A 16,075-nucleotide genomic window follows, 5' to 3' on the forward strand; every position below is an offset into this window, starting at 1 on the left:
ACCAAATGTCTATAGGTGCCAGGCTCCGTATCGGGGAAGCTTGGGACCAGACCTGTGCTGGATTTGGGGATTTTACAGATTTTGGGCTCTAGATCCAGAGTGTACTTACAATACATAAAATAAAGCATGAGAAATAAAGAATTAAAGGGTTTTATTTAAATTGCTACCTAGGGTGCCAGCTTTGAATGTAGCTGGTTTTTGGGTCCTTTCGGATTTTAGGACGCCGAATGCCTGTATTTAATTACACTTTACTGAAACCCTTGTGTTAAAGACTATAGTATGAATATGAAACTTGGACATGCTGATTTTTCTACTTTGTGAAATCATAGTGCCAGCCATTGTTATTAGAACCCTGGCCCTAGAATGATCATACTGTGGCTCAGCTGGCCATGCAGAATCCTTGGTGCTGACACCCGCATGTGAAAGATGCAGTAAAGGAGTAAGTGGTAGTTATAGCCTTAGTTACCTTTTTTTAAATTTTAGGCCAAAGACTGGACAGTGCCTAGTCATGGTGTGTTATTGTGCAGCCTTCATTTTATGAGAAAGGGTTATGCACTTATAACAGATTCATGCCCTGTTATGCCACCATATGCTGTATTTTGTACTTGTATGAAAGCAGTGCTTTCCTGGATTATTGCTACCTAGCTAGGTATGCTTTCCTTCCCCTAAAATATGGATCAAAACCAAACAACAAAGACTGGATTTGCCTAGTTAGTTTATATCGCAGTGGTTAGGATGTTATGGTTGTAAGCTGTTACACCACCAAAGGATGGTGAGTTATAAAGTGAGAAAAGACTACTCGGCCCATCACAGCCCTTTTAATAATACCTTTTCCAGTACCTATTTGATTCTTTATAACGTGATTGGAATGGAACACAGTGGCTTGTTAGGTCACATCTGGAGAAAGCTCATTCCCTGGCCCCACCCCCTATACATTGTGCTGTATTGTGATATTGCATTATATTGTGCATTTACATGACAGTGACATTCAAATTTTTCTTTGTTTTAGATAAACCTTTAAAGAAACGGAAACAAGACTCATTCCCACAAGAGACTGCTGCAGGAGGTGGTGGCACTGCAAGCGGGGGTGGTGCAAACAGACCTGCGCTGTTGGTCAGTATTGATCTACAACATGCAGGAAGAACTGATGGACAAGCTGCTCCTCCTCCAGATTCAGAAAACGTGAAGAAGTCTTTGGAGTTGGTACGGCAGGGTACTGATGTATCTTTATCACGGCAAGAAGATACAACGGGAGTGTTAAAACCTAAGCCAGAAAATCACCCAGATATCCCCAGGAGAAAATCTGAAAATGAGGGGCAAAAAGACAACAGCCGGCCTGATGTGATCAAACCTAGGCCAGAAACTCCAAAACAGAAGAGTGAGAGCCGACCAGAGACACCGAAGGGAAAGCATGACAACAGGCGAGATGTGGCTAAACTAACACCAGAGAAGAGACTTGAAATATCTAAACACAAACATGAGGGCAAAACTGAACATACAAAAATGAAAGCTGAGAGTAGAACAGAAACACCAAAGCCACGCCATGAAGGACAACAGAGTTCAGGGGCTCCCAAAGATAAGCGAGATCTGCATCAGGAAACCCAGAAACAGAAATCAGATGAGAAAAATGATTCTGAAAGAGGAAAAGTGGACCCATCGAAGGTCAGGAGACCAGATACCCCAAAATTAATCAAGAATGAGTCTGATTCTAAACCTAGTCGAAATGAGACTCCTAAAAATAACCAGACAGACTGTTCAAAACCAGTGAAGGTAGAAAAGAAAGTACGTTCTGATTCAGGTGATAGAGGAGATCGAGGCGACCGAAGTGAGCGGCGTTCACCAGAAGAACAGCGCTTGCGATCAGAGAGTCCCAGAGTCAAACAGGATAACAGAGATCCTGGGAAAATGAAACCTGAAGTGAAAGATCGAACTGCATTGAAGCAGAGTAGAAGATCAGACATTCCATCAGGATCACTGAGTAGTAAAGACAGGGACGACCGAAGGTCGGAGGGGAGCAAAGTGAAAACAGAGACTCCCAACCCTCTTTCTGATAAAGAAAAATTTCCCAGCTATCTACTGGGGGGTGGAAGGTCCAATGCACTAAAAAACTTCGTAATTCCAAAAATCAAGCGGGATAAGGATGGTAATGTTTGCAATGAGCAGAAGGAATTGAGGAAGCCAATGGATAAGAATGAATTAAAATTAAAGGTGGAAAAAATGGATCTTGTGGAGGATCTAAAGAAAGTGATCAAACCTGTTGTGGTTCTTCACAAACTGCCCTTTGATGAAGTACAGAAATTTATCAAGGACACAGAAGACAAAAATGCATCAAGGAGTTCCAGCAAATCTAAGAGCAGATTGCCCTCCAAGTCAAGTAAAGGTACGAATGTTACTTTTTATGATTGCGTAGTGGGGGTGAGCCCTTTTCAAGTTTTATGAATAACTTGTAGTTTATTTCCTTGGTCTGTCTGTACGGATATATTTGGACTCCTGGTGAATCATGTCATTCAGTATTGTAGGAATACCCCCTCTAGTGGCAGAATAATAGTACAGCACACAAAAACTTAGCTAAACATTTGCTTTATACTGTGCTTTACCATGGTCTTTAAATATGTTCTCTATAGCATTGCCATCTCTCCAACCCTCAGCCCAAAAACAAAACCTTAGTCCTACTGCCTGCTTTTCCTCATATCCCTGTGAGTTTTCCTCCAACTATTTGTTCAGTTTCCCCTTTGAAAGCTACTATTGAACCCGTGTCCACCACCCAATCGTGAGCATGCTGTCACGGAAGTGTTGAACCATTGTGATGAATTTCTCAGGATAGCTGAATTTCTCCATTACCTTCCAAAGGCCTTCACGGCCGACTGTGTCAAAGGCCTTGGTCAGGTCAATAAACATGATGTAGAGGTCCATGTCCTGTTCTTGGCATTTCTCTTGGAGCTGTCTAACTGCAAGTACCACATCAGTGGTCCTGCGACCTTTTCTGAAACTGCACTGACTCCCTGGCTGCAGAGCCTGGTTGAGATTTTGCACGAAGTGATTCAGAAGGATTCTGGTAAAGATTTTGCCAGTGATGGAGAGGAGTAAGATTCAAGATTGGTGAATTCCTTTCCATTTGTACAGGTGGACAACAGAGACATCTTTGTATTCTTGTGGGATGATTTCTTGCTTCCAAATAGACTGAAAGAGTTCAGTGAGTATCTTGACCAGGCATTGACCTCCAGCCTTGTAGACCTCAGCTGGGATAGCATCAGCTCCTGGAGCCTTGCTGCTAGACAGGAGTTTGATTTGCGTTCATCATTTCTAACAGCATGGGAGGGTTTCGAGAGCAGTTGATGGCAGCTTGGTGATTGCTGCTTCGTTGCTGGATGAAGACCAATTAAAGATGTGGTTAAAGTGCTTTGCTCATTTGTCTAGAATTTGGGCTTTTCCTGTGAGCAGTGTTGACCTGTCAGCACTGAGGATTGGTGATGATATGTAGACAGAGGCCCATAGACAGAGTTCAGACCATTGTAGAATCTCTTCCACGCTTTGTGGTCTGCATGTGACTGAAGTTTGTTGTCTTTCTGATTCAGCCAAGTGTCTTGCAAATTGCTGAGCTTGCATTGGACAGTCCTGTGGTAGTTTTGGTAGGCATCGTGCTTGGATAGTGACGAAATGTCATTGAGGTAAATCACTTGATAAATCACTCCAGTAGTTTCTGGATTTCCTCATTGTTTTCATCAAATCCATCTTGATGCTTATGAGAAGTAGAACCAAGAGCCTCTAGAGCAGTGGTTTACACTATACCCCCGAAGGTCGCCAGTTATCCTCAATTCAGTGAGTGTCCATTTTCAATGTACACAGGTGACTCTTGAATTTCTTTGAGAGAAATTCCTTGTGATTGCCTGTTTGAACCTTGAGACAGTAAAACATTTTTGGATCTTCGTGTCATGGGGGCATCTCGAGGAAATAGATCTTGATGTTTAACTTTGAAATGTTAAATTGGTGGTCAGTCCAGCAATCTGTGCCTTATATCCTGCCTGTCCCTCTGCCTGGTGATGGCATAGTTGATTAGATGCCAATGCATAGAATGGGGGTGTATCCAAAGTATCTTGTTGCGATCTGTTTGTTCGTTGGTTTCATCATCATCCCAGAAGGTTGATAGCTATGGATCTCAAACTCTGCCTCTTCTGTGCTGCCTTTCCATATTTCACATATTGCACCCAGTCCATTATATCATCGTCCATTTTCTCCTGTTTCCCTTTCCCATGTTTCCTGTCGATCTTCCCCTCCAAAAGCTGTCTGTATCTACCATCTACTCTAATGATGTAACTGAAGTATTATATCCCCCTCTCTTTGATGTTCTGCACTAATTAACTCTCTTCTTCAGCCATTTCCAGCACTTCCTCATTGGTCATTCTGTCGGTATAGGATATGTGCAACATCCTCCTTTATGTCTACATCTCAGATGCATTCAGCTTATCAATAGTCTCTTTGTTGTCCATGTCTCTGAGGCATGTAATATAGATGACAGAATGTAGCACTTGAGGATTCTTTTCCGAAGATTCAGGTTCAGTTTCTAGATAGTAACATGTCCTTCGCTCTGACAAAGCTGGTCTTGGCTATCTCGATTCATCTTCAGATCTCTCAATCACATCTCTTATTGTCTGTAGTAATAATAATCTGCGCAAGGTATGTGAACCTTTCCACTTGTTCCAGGAATTATCCAGTTACTCCAATTTTCACTTCCGGAGTTAGGCCTCTGTTTATCGTCATTGTCTTGATCATCTTCGCGTTCATTCTTATTCCATGTTCCTCATTCTTTGCTTTCACTTTATTTTCAATTTCCTTTTGTACCTCTTCTGACTCTGCAATCAGTGCAGTGTCATCTATGTATCTCAAGTTGTTTGGCATTTACCACCTCCCCCTGCCCCCAATGTTGCAACCTGGCAAATCTGTCTCTCTGAAGATAACTTCACTGTGCAGGTCGAACAGTTTTGAGGACATAACACATCCTTGGCACATTCCTCTTTTGATTGGAAAGCTGTCTGACAAATCGCTACCAAGTCTCACCACTGCTGATTAATTCCAGTATAGATTCTGAATTATCCTTTTATCATCTGTCAATTTCCAGTTTGTTTAACACTCTATTAATTTCTGATGTTAGACTCTTACCAAATGTCGTCTCCTAGTCTGTAAACAGACATACACAAGTTTTTGCACTTCCAGATATCTTTCAATGACGAATCTCAAGTTATGGATGCTCTCTCTTGCCCCTTTCTGTGGTCTGAATGCAGACTGGCTATCATCCATCTCTGTTTCTATAGAGGTATTTCTTTCCAAGATGATTATTAGGATCATTTTCATCACATGGCTCATGAGGCTTATTGTTCTGTTCTCTGAACATTAGGGCTTTTGATTTCTTTGGGAGCTTAGTAAACACTGTGTAACATCTCAGATAGGAACCCTGTTCTGTAAATTTTTTTGCAGTCTGTAAGTATCCCAATAATAAAATCATTCAGGGCTTTCAGCATTCTGCTGGTATCTCATCGATTCCAGGTGTTTTTCTTGATCTCATCTTTTTGATTGTTGCACTGACCTCTGCCTCAATTATCTCTGGTCCTTCTAATATACCAAACTAAAGAAAAGATACTTAACTTACTAACACAATGGAAACCGTCTTATAACCCTTTTCACTATGCACTGCACTTCTAGCAGATGTGTAAACATTACAAAAACAAGTCCAGTGTTATTCCTGGCCCTCCAGTAGCTCACTTCTCCCTGCTATATTAGTTCGTAACTTCCAGTGTCCTTCGAAAATTGTTCCACTCAACCTGAGTGTCCCAGATCTGATTTCCACTAACAAGGCCCACCTCGCTGGCAACTTATTCCTTAAATCTCCAAAAGTCCAGTCTTCTATTTTCTTCACCCAGAGGGTGATAGAGGTCTGGAAATTGCTGCCTGAAAGTATGGTAGAGGGAGAAACCTAACCCAAGAATTAGCTGGATATGTACTTGAAGTGCTGTAACCTTCACAGCTATGGACCAAGAGCTGGAAAGTAGGATTAGGTTGGAGAGTACTATTTTTGTTTTTTTTTGCCCAGCAGGAAGGTGATGAGCTGCATGGCTGCCTCCTTTGTTGTACATTTTTCTATTTTTCTGTATTTTCTGTGTTAAAATTGAAGATAATGGGCATCAAGAAGGCAAACTCTTAGTGGCTGGAGGCCACTCTGACATTATGGAAGATGGATGCAAGTTTGAGGCCAACCATCTGCAGGTGTTCTTTGGTACAGTGTTCTAGGCCTAACCATTTTCAGTTGTTTCATCAGTGACCTCCCCCATCATAGAGCCAGTTATGGGGCTATTCATTGCAGTGTTCAGCACCATTTGCAATTCCTCAGATAATGGAGTAGCCCATGTTGCTTGTAGAATCTAGGGGAATTGGAAAATCATAACTACTGTCATCCACTGTCTCTGCAGCTACCACTTTTAGAATCCTAGGATACAGGCCATCGGGTACTAGGCATTTGCTGTATTTTAGTGCTGTACGTTTCTCCAATACTTTTTCTCTCATATTGATTTCCTTAACATCCTTAGTCTTGTTAGCCCCTAGCCTACCTTCTATTATTGGTATGCAACTTATGTCTTCTACAGTGAAGACATACACAAAATATTTCAGTGTCTCTGCCATTTCCTCATTCCCCATGATCATTTCTCCTGTGTCTCTGCTTCCAAGGGACCGATATTTTTAGCTACTCTTCCTTTATCTTTATATACTTGTAAAAGCTCTTACAATCTGTTTTTATATTCCTGACTAATTTGCTCTCATATTCTATTTTTTTACCTTTTACATTTTATTGAATACTATCCTTAATTTCTTGATTGAGCCACTGATGGATCTTTCGTTGAGTTTTTGTTTTTCAATGGAATGTATTTTTGTTGAACCTAATGGAAAAAATGTTTTTTCACTGCTTACTCACCTCCATACCTTTGGGTCTATTTACCCAATCAATCACAGTCAGTTCTCCTCTCATAGCTATGTAATTGACTATGTTTAGGCTTAAGATTCTTGTTTGTGATTGGACTATGTAACTTTCAAACTTAACATCGAATTCTATTGTATTATGATCACTAGTTCCCATCGAATCGTTTACTATAAGGCTACTAATTAGCACTGCCTCATTGCATAATACGATCTAAAATAACTTAATCTAACAGGGTTACCCCTACTCTTTGCCATTCTTTCTTTCCGAAATAGAGTACGACTTCAAATGAAATGTTAAGCGAATTAGATTTTCCCATTGCAACTAATATAAAAGTGTAGTTTTTAATCGTTCATGGGATGTGGGCATCCCTAAAGGACATTAATGAACCAGATGGGTTTTTACGACACTCTGGAATGGTTTCATAGTCATTATCGGGCTTTTTATTCCAGGTTTTTTTTAAAATAAAATTTTGCCATCTGTGATGGTGGGATTCGGACATGGGTCCCCAGAACATTACCCAGTGCCTCTGGAATACTGGTCCAGTGACAATGTTAGGTTATGTTCTGTAGGATCATTCTCAAAAAAAATGAAAACATTATACATGGTAATGTGAAATACAGTACTTTGCAAAATTTCTGTATTTGTAAATGAAATAGCTTCTAAAATAAATTTAAAAATAGAAGAAATATGCTCCTACGTGGCTCTCGTGCTGCTGGTCTTGCTTGCTAACCCTTCTACATGTTGACCCTCCCGCTCCTCGCCCTTCTCTCTACTACCTGCCTCCTCCCTCAGCTTACCCTCAAGATCATAAGAAATAGCAGAAGGAATAGGCCTTTTGGGCCATTGTGACTGCTCTGGCATCCAATAAGATGGTTGTGCCCCCCATAACTCTTGACTCCCTTGTCAATACAAAATCTTTCTAACTGAGCCAAAACCCAAAACAAAATAGGAACAGGGAAAATAGGAGCAGGAGTAGGTCAGTTGGCCCTTCAAGCCTGCTCTTCCATTCTATATGATCATGGCCGACCCTCTATCTCAACGCCATATTCCTGCACTCTCCCCATAGCCCTTGATGCCTTTAGAGTCCAGAAACCTGTTTATTTTTTCCTTAAATTTATTCAGTTACTTGGCCTCCATATTTTTCTGTGGTAGAGTATTCCATTGGTTTACCACCCTCTGAGTGAAGAAGTCTATCCTCATCTCAGTCCTAAATGTATCCTGAGACTGTGACCCCTTGTTTTAGACCCCCTCAGCCAGAGGAAACCTTATCCCCATATCCAGTCTGTCCATCCCTGTCAGAATTTTATTTGTTTCAATTAGATCCCCTCTCATATTCTAAACTCCAGTGAATACAGGCCTAGTCAACCCAATCCTTCCTCATACGACAATCCTACTATCCCAGGAATCAATCTGGTGAACCTTTGCTGCACCCTCTCTATGGCGTATATCCTTTCTTAGGAAAGGAGAGCAAAACTGCACACACTATTCCAGGTATGTTTGCACCACAGCCCTGTATAAGACCATATGACATAGGAGCAGAAATTAGCCCATTCGGCCCATCGAGTCTGCTCCGCCATTCAATCATGGCTGATAAGTTTCTCAACCCTATTCTCCTGCCTTCTCCCCGTAACCTTTGATCCCCTTACCAATCAAGAACCTATCTATCTCGGTCTTAAATACACTCAATGACCTGGCCTCCACAGCCTTCTGTGGCAATGAATTCCATAGATTCACCACTCTCTGGCTAAAGAAGTTTCTCCTCATCTCTGTTCTAAAAGGTCTTCCCTTTACTCTGAGGCCGTGCCCTCGGGTCATAGTCTCTCCTACTAATGGAAACATCTTCCCCACGTCCACTCTATCCAGGCCTTTCAGTATTCTGTAAGTTTCAATCAGATCCCCCTTCATCCTTCTAAACTCCATCGAGTATAGACTGTACAGAGGCTGTAAGACATCCTTGCTCCTGTATTCGAGTCCTCTTGAAATGAAGGCCAACATACCATTTACCTCACATTCCCACCTAGTTTTATGTCGTCAGCAAACTTGGAAATATTACATTTGGTTCCCTCACCTAAACCATTGGTATATATTGTGAGTAGCTGGGACCCAAGTACTGATCCCTGCGGTACTCCACAAGTCACCGCCTGCCACTCTGAAAAAGACGCATTTATTTCTACTCTGTTTCCTGTCTGTTAACCAATTCTCAATCCATGCCAATATATTACCCCCAATCCCATGTGCTTTAATTTTGCCCACTAACCTCTTATGTGGGACTTTATCAAAAGCTTTCTGAAAATCCAAATACACCACATCGACTGATTCTCTCTTATCTATTCTACAAGTTACGTCCTCAAAAAAACTCCAGTAGGTTTGTCAAACATGATTTCCCTTTCATAAATCCATGTTGACTTTGTCTAATCTTGTTGATATTTTCTAACTGCCCTGTTATCACACCCTTTATAATAGGCTCTAGCATTTTCCCCATTACTGATATTAGGCTAACCGGTCTGTAATTCCCTGTTTTCTTCCTCCTTTTTTAAATAGTGGGGTTACATTTGCCACCCTCCAATCTGCTGGGGCTGTTCCAGAATCTACAGTGTTTTGGAAGATGATGACCAACGCACCCATTATTTCCATGACCACCACCTTTTAGTGACCTGTAATGTAGATTATTGGGCCGTGAGGATTTATTGGCTTTCAGTCCCATTAATTTCTCCAGCACTCTTTTTAGCAACACTGATTTCCTTTAATCCCCCTTTCTCGCTAGACCCTTGGATCCCCAGTATTTCTGGAAAGTTATTTGCGTCATCTTCAGTGAAGACAGAATTAAAGTAGTTGTTTCATTGCTCTGCCATGTCCTTGTTCTCCATTATAAATTCTCCTGTCTTGGACTTTAAGGGACATTTGTCTTCACTTATTTTTCTCTTTGCATACTTATAGATGCTTTGACAGTCCACCTTGCAAGTTTCTCTCATGCTCTGTTTTTCCCCTCTTAATCAATCTCTTGGTCCTCGTTTGCTGAATTTTAAATTGCTCCCAATCCTCTTTTTCTGGCACCTTTATATGACTCCTCTTTGGATCTAATACTATCCTTAATTTCTTCTGTTAGTCATGGTCAGGCTGCTTTTCCTGTTGTGTTTTTACCCCAGAAAGGAATATATAATGTTACAATGCATACATTCATTCCTTAAATATTAGCCATTGTCTATCCACCTTTAATGAAGTTCCCCAATCTGTCATAGCCAACTTGCCCCTCATACCTTTATAGTTTCCTTTGATTAGATTGAGGACCCTAGTTTTGGATTGGACCACTTCACTTTCCATAATAATGAAGAATTCTTTCATGTTATGGTCACTGTTCCCTAAAGGATCCCGCACAACAAGATTATTAATTAACCCCTTCTCGTTGCATAATACCAAATCTAGATAGCCTGTTCCCTATTCGGAACCCTGACATACAGGTCTAAAAACCACCTCGTACACCCTCCTGGAATTCATTCACCACAGCAGTATTGCTAATTTGATTTGCCCTGTCTGTGTGTAGATTAATGTCACCCATGATTATTGTAGCACCCTTGTTACATGCATCTCTAATTTCCTGTTTATTGCCATCCCCTACCTTACACTACTGTTTGGAGGTCTATAGACAACTCCCACTGATGTTTTCTGCCCCTTCTTGCTTCCTAGCTCCACCCAGACTGATGCTACATCTAGATTTTCTGAATCAATATCCTCTCTCACTATTGCACTGATTTTCATCCTTAACTAACAATGCGACCCCTCTCCTTTTCCTTATTGCCTGCCTATCCTAAATATCGAATACCTTTGGATATTCATTTCCCAGCCTTGGCTACCCTACAGCTATGTCTCTGTAATCGCAATCATATCGTACCCATTTACATCTATTTGTGCTGTTAATTCATCTACCTTACTGCGAATGCTCCGTGCATTCAGATACAGTGCCTTTAGACTGATCTTTTTAACATTTTTACACTTTTTTGTACTATGGCCCTATTTGCTGCTAGCCCTTGTTTCCTCTGCCTTCCACTTCTGCTTTCTACTTTTCTGTCTTTCAATTCTATCTTTGTTTCCCTCTCTTCTGTCTCCCCGCTTAGGTTCCCAACCCCTGCCAGTCTAGTTTAAACCCTCCACAGTACTAGCGAATACCCCTGCGAGGATATTGGTCCTGGTCTTGTTGGGATGCACCCCATGTAGCCTGTGCAGGTCCCATCTTCCCCAGAATTGGTCCTAATGCTCAGAAATCTGAATCCCTCCCTCCTACACCTCTCTCCAGTCATGTGTGCATCTCGTTTTATTCCCCTATTCCTGATCTCACCAGTATGTGGCACAAGGAGTAATCCTGAGATTACTAGCTTTGAGGTCCTGCTTTTTAATTTATTTCCTAGCTTACTCCATTCTGCTTGCAGGACTTCATCCCTCTTTTTACCTATGTCGTTGGTCCCAATATGGACCACGACCTCAGTTCTTCACCCTCCCCCTTCAAAATGTCCTGCAGCCGCTCAGTGACATCCTTGACCCTGACACCGGGGAGGCAACATATTTGCATCTGCAGAAACGTGTATCTGTTCCCCTTACAATAGAATCCCCTGTCGCTATTGCTCTCCCACTCTTTTCTTTCTCGCCCTCTGTGCAGCTGAGCTCCTCATGGTGCCAATGGCTTGGCTCTTGCTGCATTCCCCTAAGAAACCATCTCCCCCAGCAGTATCCAAAATGCAAAATCTGTTAGAGAGGGAGATGGACCCAGGGAACTCCTGAATTAACAACTCAGCAGGCCTGACGGCATCTGTGAAGAGGAAGACAGAGTTTACGTTTCGAGTACGTATGACTCTTCATCAGAACTAAAGAAAAATAAAAATGAGCTGAAATATAAGCTGTTTCAGGGGGTTGGGACAGGTGGAGCTGGATAGAGGGCCAGTGATAGGTGGAGACAAAGAAGAGATTGCCAAAGATGTCATAGACAAAAGGACAAAGGGGTGTTGACGGTGGTGATATAGGCTAAAGGATTCTAATGGTGACATTAAGGGTAGAAAGCAGGATGAGCAAGTGACAGATAGCCCTAGTGGGGGTGGGGTAGGGGGAAGGGATCGAAATAGGCTAAAAGATGGAGATAAAATAATGGATAGAAATACATTTAAAAATAATAATAGAAATAGGTGGGAAAATATTTTAAAAATATATAAATTTATTAGAAAAAAAGGGGGGTCGGAAAGGGGGTGGGGATGGAGGAGAGAGTTCATGATCTGAAGTTGTTGAACTCAATATTGAGTCCGTAAGGCTGTAAAGTGCCTAGTCGGAAGATGAGGTGCTGTTCCTCAATGCACAATACGGCAAAATGGCAAGCGACAGGGAAGTCTGGGTCATGCTTGTGGACAGACAGAAGCCGTTCCACAAAGCGGTCACCCAGTCTGTGTTTGGTGTTTCCAATGTAGAGGAAACTGCATTGGGAGCAGCGAATGCAGTAGACTAAATTGAGGGAAGTGCAAGTGAAATGCTGCTTCACTTGAAAGGAGTGTTTGGGCCCTTGGATGGTGAGATGGGGGGAAGTAAAGGGACATTACCTGCCTGGAGCTTTTACTATGCCTGGCTGGCGCCCATTCCCTTTCTGCCTGTGCACTCTTTTCCTGCGGTGTGACCACCTCACTGTACGTACTATCCCTGAAGATCTCAGCCTTGCGAATGTTCAACAGTGACCCCAGCTGCAGTCCAAGCTCTGAAACGCTGATTTTGAGTAGCTGCAGTAGCTAAGACACTTCCTACACACTGGCTTGCCATGGATACCGGAAGTGTCCCTGACATCCCATATCGCACAGGCGGAGCATTAGCAGTGGCCGAGCTGCCCTGCCATGACTTACCCTTAAATTACTCCCTTCGCTTTTACTACCTCTGGCTTTAAGAATAGTAAAACTTTTTCACACAACAAGTGGTTTGGGTCTGGAATGCACTGCCTGGACATGTGGTGGAGGCAGGTTCAATTGAGGCATTCAAGATGACATTAGATGATTATTTGAATAGAAACAATGTGCAGGGATACGGGGAAAAGGTAGGGCAATGGCACTAGGTCATAATGATCATTTGGAGAGCCAGTGCAGACACCATTGGTCAAATGGCCAAATGTCATTAAAATTAAGATTCTGTCTTAATCTTAAGATTCTTAAGATAGTATATAAATATACACTAGGGACCTTGCTTTACTACTTTCTTCAAACACCACTAATTATGAAGACAACCTTGCATTTACCAATAAATTATACCAGTATTAAAAGATAAATAAGCAAAACAAGTAAAATAAAAAAAAACTCACCAACCAATCACTTACCTAGTTCCCTATGACAACACACTTGATTTTCTCCACATCTGGTTGGTCCACTGAGATCCACACCAGCAACTAACTCTTCCGTCTCCCCTGCTCTGCTCTCGCCCTCCCGTCTCCCCTGCTCTGCTCTCGCCCTCCCGTCTCCCCTGCTCTGCTCTCGCCCTCCCGTCTCCCCTGCTCCGCTCTCGCCCTCCCGTCTCCCCTGCTCCGCTCTCGCCCTCCCGTCTCCCCTGCTCCGCTCTCGCCCTCCCGTCTCCCCTGCTCCGCTCTCGCCCTCCCGTCTCCCCTGCTCCGCTCTCGCCCTCCCGTCTCCCCTGCTCCGCTCTCGCCCTCCCGTCTCCCCTGCTCCGCTCTCGCCCTCCTGTCTCCCCTGCTCCCCTCTCGCCCTCCCGTCTCCCCTGCTCCCCTCTCGCCCTCCCTGCTCCGCTCTCGCCCTCCCGTCTCCCCTGCTCCGCTCTTTTGCAAACTCTTCTCCATATTAAAATGTTTGACCTGATTCTGCAATTCGGCAGCATTTGTTGAAGAATACTGAGTACGCTAATAGCTGCACCAGCAACCAGTTTAAGATAATCAGTTGAGCTTGTAAACATGGCTCAATGACACTTGCTAGAAACAACGTATATTAGTGTACAGGGACTCATTCTGAGCAAATAAAAGGAATATGTTTATGCCTTGCTCCTTTCTTGAATTACCTAGGAGCTTAGGGAGCCTATAGCTCCCCATTGCCACCTCTATGGCAACACCTCTGCCATTCAGAGTTAACTTGCTAACCAATTAGCACCCTTTTCTGCTATAGAATAAATTGTAGTGATTATTTGAAATTTGGCATTCTCGCGTTTCTCCTGATGATGCAGGACGAAAAGCTTCAGCTACATGTCTCTCTTTTCAGATAGAAATTTACAATGGGAATGTTGAAAAGCAGTGCTTCCGGATCAAAGGTTTTTTAATATATTCAGTTCATAGGAAAACTCCTATGTAAACTAGCTCTTGCGAAGAAATCTTTCACATTCACATTTTTCAGTTAACCTGCTATTTGGCGCTGTGATAGGACGTTTCAGTGTTTAAAAGGTGTCACACATACGATATGAACAGGAGGAGACCATTCAGCTCTGTGAACCTGTTTCATCGTTCATTCGGATCATTGCTGATCTGTACCTCAATCCCAATCACCTGGCTTTGTTCCACATTCTCCAATACTCTTACTTAATAAGAAATCTATTGACCTCAGTATTGAAAGCTCCAATTGTGCTGTTTCAGATTTAATCCACCTTCTTTCCCACAATGCATCAGTACCAGTCAGATGTGCTAATGGAATATTTTTGTCAAAGCAGTTTCTACACAGATACTTGTATTTTTTTGAAAAGCCAGACAAGTTTCAGAATTGCTTTTGAGATAGTTTGTTTTTGGCAATCTGTCTCAAATGAATATTATAGCTGCTTTCTGTAACTTAAATGTCAGGAAGCACATGAAGGAGAGGCAGACTGAAGAAATAGAGCGGGGAAGACTTCAGGTTCCTCTTTCAGTTTTCCAAAAAGAGATAACTAATTATCCACATATGCTCATGGTGAGAAAAGTTAATTGTTAATTCCTGACACCTGTGAGGCAGAGATCCTAATTGATAGCACCAGTAAAATAGATACAACAGTTGAAGAACCGTGTAGGCTATGCTTTAGGGATTGTGAAATATGTTATCTCTTGGTTTATAATTCAGATTTAAATTGCAGTAAATGATTTAAATAGCGTAGGAGGAGGTTCATATGCAATATAAACTTGGCCATAGATATGTGGGATCAAATGATCATCTTTGCTGTAAAATTTCAGATATTTTCAGTTCTTTTAATTTCTTACTCCATGTGCTGCTGTTTTGTGACAGGTGGTATTGACCAATCGGTGCTGAAGGAGCTTCCCCCTGACCTCCTTGCTGAGATTGAATCTACAATGCCACTCTGTGAACGTGTCAAGATGAACAAACGGAAACGCAGTACAGTGAAGGAAAAACCAAACTATGCAGAAATCAGCTCGGATGAAGGTGATAATGACAGTGACTTTGAATGTAAGTAACCCTGCTGTTATTGTTTGAGTAAACTAAGAAAGTAGAACTAAGGACAGAAATGAAAATTAGTGAAAGTATAATCAAAGCAAAATACTGTTGGAAATCTGAAATAAGAAGAGAAATTGTTGGATAAGCTCAGGTGTGGCAGCATCGGTGGAGAGGGAGAAAGTTAACATTTCAAGTCCAATATCACTCCTGTTTGGAACTTCCAAAGAAGAATTATTTGAACTTGAAAGATTAACTTGGTTTCTCTCTCCACAGGTGCTGCTGAGTCTTTCCAGCATTTCCTATTTTTATTAGTGAAAGTATGCCCTGAACAGACATCCCAGGTCTGGAGGGTGGAAAAGCATTTTGTTTCAAAACATGAGGAATGTGAGTGGATGATCCATCTTGACCTCCTCCGGAGGCCCCCCGCGTCACAGATGCCAGTCTTCAGCCAATTTGATTCACTCCATGTGATATCAAGAAACTGCTGAAGCACTGGATACTGCAAAGGCTATGGACCCTGACAATACTCCAGCAATAATACTGAAGACTTGTGCTCCAGATCTTGCTGTGTTCCTAGCTAAGCTGTTGCAGTACAGCTACAACACTGGCATCTACCCTGCAATGTGGAAAATTGCCCAGGCATGTCCTGTAAACAAAAAGCAGAACAAATCCAACCTGGCTAATTACCGCCCCATTAGTCTACTCTCTATCATCAGTAAAGTGATTAACATTGCTA

The 16,075-nt window shown here is 42.2% G+C and overlaps 1 protein-coding gene across 8 annotated transcripts in view; it reads left to right on the forward strand.

Annotated features, from left to right (window-relative positions):
- The window catches only part of LOC144691642 (nipped-B-like protein), a 564,605-nt gene that overhangs the window by 234,482 nt on the left and 314,048 nt on the right, over positions 1-16,075 (forward strand). For all 8 annotated transcript variants that reach the window (XM_078559979.1, XM_078559947.1, XM_078559954.1 and 5 more), the window contains 2 exons: positions 1,010-2,380; positions 15,172-15,351. In XM_078559979.1, the coding sequence (XP_078416105.1) occupies positions 1,010-2,380; positions 15,172-15,351 (1,551 nt within the window). The remainder of the gene's footprint in view (positions 1-1,009; positions 2,381-15,171; positions 15,352-16,075) is intronic.

This window comes from Cetorhinus maximus, chromosome 2, assembly GCF_964194155.1.
Source record: "Cetorhinus maximus chromosome 2, sCetMax3.hap1.1, whole genome shotgun sequence".
Lineage (NCBI taxonomy): Eukaryota > Metazoa > Chordata > Chondrichthyes > Lamniformes > Cetorhinidae > Cetorhinus > Cetorhinus maximus.